The following is a 3,719-nucleotide window of genomic DNA, read 5'->3' on the forward strand; positions in this document are numbered from 1 at the left end:
GATAATTCTATTGAGATTATTCACGTCTCTGATTTTTTATCTCATTTAATTTCTTGCTAAGAAAGAGATGGAATGCGTTTGGTTTGACAGTAAATCAAATGACTTGCCTACACTCACCTCAACTAAGTTGAAAACATTCACATCAACTTGAACAAATTCAAAATCTTTTGATTTTCTTCCAACTCAATCGTCAACCTTCAAAAAAATCAAATTCAAGCCCACACACGAGTTGTATTGATGAAATTGACATTAAATTGAAAGACAAGTTGAACTGTGTATGGAGTGCTTAACATGCGCTCTCATTTATGAATAATTAAACTGAACGTTGCTATTATATTATTAAACTGACCCATTGTGTCTGTACCTTTACAATCTGATTTTTATCATACTCATTGAACACGCCCTAAATGCAATGACACATGTTTTATCTCTTTGACAGCTTGTGTCACCTGTCGCTGTCATTATTATTCGCAATATATCAGCAACAGCAAACAAAAATAAATATATTCTGAAATAAATGATTGCACTTAATAAACTTTAATAAACTCCTTATTGAGATTGTTTTTCACATTAAATGGATCCAATTAAACAAGAAAATCGTACAGTTAATGACGAGGTATGGAATGACTTATCCCACATCAACTCGGACATCCCCCATCGAAGAATAAAATGTGAAAAATGCAAGTTAGTATAACAAAATAGAAACAGCTAAATTTTACTCATGATTTACTTTTGAGCAGAAGACCAAAAACTGTTTGCTACTGCGAATCGCTTCCGAACCCGCCACTAGACATTAAATCATCCATTGTCATCCTCCAACATCCAGCCGAAGAAAAACGTCCGTTACGGACTGCACTGATGCTTCAGCTCGGTTTGACACCGGGCAAGTGTACTGTTTACAAAGGCAAGCGATTTCCCACACCCAAAAACCAAACTGAACTAGAAAGCATTTTCGATTCGTCGAATTCACTACTCCTTTATCCCAGCAAAGACGCTATCCCAATTGAGAGTGTTGACAAAAATCGAGGTCCTTTCACACTGATCCTAATAGATGGCACATGGCCACAGGCAAAAGCCATCTACGCGAGTAGTCCAATGCTCCATAAGTTACAACAAGTTAAACTGGTCACCTCGGGTACCAGTGACTATGTCATTCGCACCCAACCGACTGAAGGTTGTCTCAGCACCTTAGAGACTGCCGCTGAAAGTTTGGCCATTCTGGAGGAGTGCAACGAATACAAGACCAAGCTTGTACAGCCTTTGCACACACTCTGCAAATATCAGCTCCAAAACGGAGCTGTAGAACATCAATCCAAAGAATTCAGAATAAAGAACAACCAGTATCCGAAATTGATTGGAAAGAGACTGCATAAATTGTTGAACCGTACTGGAAGCGCGTTCAATGTTAACGGACAGTCGGAGGTATCAAATAAAGCAGAGATTACAGAACAAGAAAATTAAAAGAGCAGAATGACGTGCGTTATATTTGTTTTGTTTCCATTAAGTTGCAATATATAATATGAACTAAAATAAATAAAAGTTAAGTTGAAGTGTGTTCTGTGTTCTTTAAAAGCTTTAAGAGTTCGGAGGAAAAAGAAGGGATAAGTTCACTAGTTACAATTGGGATCTTATAATTCTAAGCAGAGAATTGTATAGTTTTTCCGATTAGAATATGATAGAACAATATATCCAAACTTTTCATATATTAAACGGGTGGAATCGTGTAAGATGATTTTTGATAGTTGACTATCAAAATCAAGAAAATACGACTGTGTAAGGTGATAGGCATAGTTGACTATCAAATTTTTGTTGATTTTTTTAAGTGACACCTATTTAGGTGTCAATTTGATTAAATTCGATATTGTTTATTTCGTTTCCTTTGTGTTAAGCTTTTCAGTTAAAAAGATTGTTTTTGTGCCAGTTCAATTGTTTTTAGAACCACATAACAGTGAAAATACAAATCAAATGGAAAATAAGAGAATCAGGCTCATCCGCATTAACTTGAGGAATAAATTAAATATATTTGATGTCCCAACCGCAAAGTAAGTACATCCATACCTTTACAGGGATTAAATGATACAAATGTATTATAGGTACAACTTTTTTAATAAATTGTGATCACAAAAGATTCTATTCAAATTTTCGAGTATCTAAAGATACTTTTACAACTATGGTACAACTTTTGGATTTGCCAACTGGAGTCCGTTCAACACGTATTCCTCTTGTCCTCCAGTTGGCAGTGACATTAAATTTTCTTGGAATCGGTGCTTACCAAAGGCAAGTTATTGCGTATTGGGCAGCTCCTTTAGGCCAAAGAACATTATGGAGAGGAAACTATGCCCACTAAAAATTAAAATCACCCTCTTAGCTTCAGAGAGAACCAAATCCTTTTTTATGAAAACTATCAAATTTCTGGAGGTAATCATGTTTTTCGTCGAACTTTTCAAATTAAAAAAATTAATGAATTTCTATTTCATAGTCAGCGGGTGCATAGATGGTACTCATATCATGATGCTACGGCCAAAAGAAAATGAACATATTTTTTTTACAGGAAAGGAAGACATAGAATTAATACTATGATTGTAAGTAATTTAAAATTAATCGTCATAAGATAAACTCAAAACGTATTCATTCTAGATATGTAACCATGAAATGAAAATCTTGGCTGTAAATGCGAAATATGGTGGAAGCGCTCACGACAGTTTTGTTTGGAGGCAGAGTGCTCCAAGACATAAACTTAATACGGAATATTTCGCTGGTACATCATCATCATGGCTTCTTGGTATTTATGCATACATAATGAGACATTTTCTTTCTGTTTAAATTGCAGTTGACAGCGGTTATACACTGAAACTATTTCTTATAACGCCATATAGAAATGCGACCGAAGGTTTCCCAAAATCACGCTTCAACAACATACATATATTCTCAAGCAAGAACTAATGTTGAGCGTTGCATTGGAGTGATGAAAGGTAAAAACCAATTGCCTTAATCATATTATTGTTCAAATGTATTGTAAACAAATATTTTCATATTTTTGTTAGCCCGATGGAGATGCATTTTAGAAGAAAGAAAGCTGCGATGTTCTCCAAAAAGAGCGGCGCAAATAATTAATGTTAACAACGGAATGAAGGATGATCTTTGGGCAAAGCGTCTTAGGCAGTAAATAAAAAAGCAATTAAAAATTTTGAATTCAATTACAAAAATAAAACTATGTCGATATACATATATAAAGGGAGCTTCATTTTTTATTTTAACAATATTGAATATACATACAAAAGAAATAATAAAACGAAGACAAAACAAAGAAGATAGTGTATGCAAATGTATTTTTAACAAAAAAAAAAAAAATAATTCACGAGTTACATATACCTACGTCCATACTTATATGTTCATATCACTTTTGGGAGTAGCCAAAAATAAAATTTTTTCAAACCGCAACTATTCAGATATTAGAAACAGCGATCACCATCAATTGACTTATTAATGGAGTCAAGTACAGCTTGTCCGTTTGCACAGTCAGGAACTTCTCCTGTAGCTCCACCTGTTTTCGCGCAAGAAGGGCTGACTGATCGATTTGAGGCTCGGTTATACTTTTCAATGCTGACCTTTCATGTTTGTTTATGCTTGGAGTCTCTATTAAATTAGTTGCAGTTGTGGAATTACGAGTTGGTTGTTGGGCTATTATTTTATCCGAGTCAGATAATAGGGTTTTTATT

The 3,719-nt window shown here is 34.5% G+C and overlaps 1 protein-coding gene and 1 long non-coding RNA gene across 2 annotated transcripts; both read left to right on the plus strand.

Annotated features, from left to right (window-relative positions):
* Positions 1-469: 469 nt before the first annotated feature.
* LOC129939172 (tRNA-uridine aminocarboxypropyltransferase 2) lies at positions 470-1,550 on the plus strand. The gene is made up of 2 exons (XM_056047077.1): positions 470-684; positions 741-1,550. Exons 1-2 carry the CDS (start codon positions 575-577, stop codon positions 1,459-1,461), a joined length of 831 nt encoding a protein of 276 aa, XP_055903052.1. The 5' UTR covers positions 470-574; the 3' UTR covers positions 1,462-1,550.
* A 556-nt stretch (positions 1,551-2,106) lies between these two features.
* Positions 2,107-3,153, plus strand: LOC129939175 (uncharacterized). Its single transcript, XR_008780513.1, has 3 exons — positions 2,107-2,418; positions 2,480-2,582; positions 2,638-3,153. It is a non-coding gene; the product is annotated as an uncharacterized LOC129939175 (long non-coding RNA).
* Positions 3,154-3,719: the final 566 nt, after the last annotated feature.

Source organism: Eupeodes corollae, chromosome 1 (assembly GCF_945859685.1).
Source record: "Eupeodes corollae chromosome 1, idEupCoro1.1, whole genome shotgun sequence".
NCBI lineage: Eukaryota > Metazoa > Arthropoda > Insecta > Diptera > Syrphidae > Eupeodes > Eupeodes corollae.

What these genes read in the sequence shown, in the direction of transcription:
- LOC129939172 (XM_056047077.1), top strand. Translation starts at nt 575, where the DNA reads ATGGATCCAATTAAACAAGAAAATCGTACAGTTAATGACGAGGTATGG. An exon ending in ATAAAATGTGAAAAATGCAA is followed by an intron (nt 685 to 740) that starts GTTAGTATAACA and finishes ACTTTTGAGCAG; the next exon opens with AAGACCAAAAACTGTTTGCT.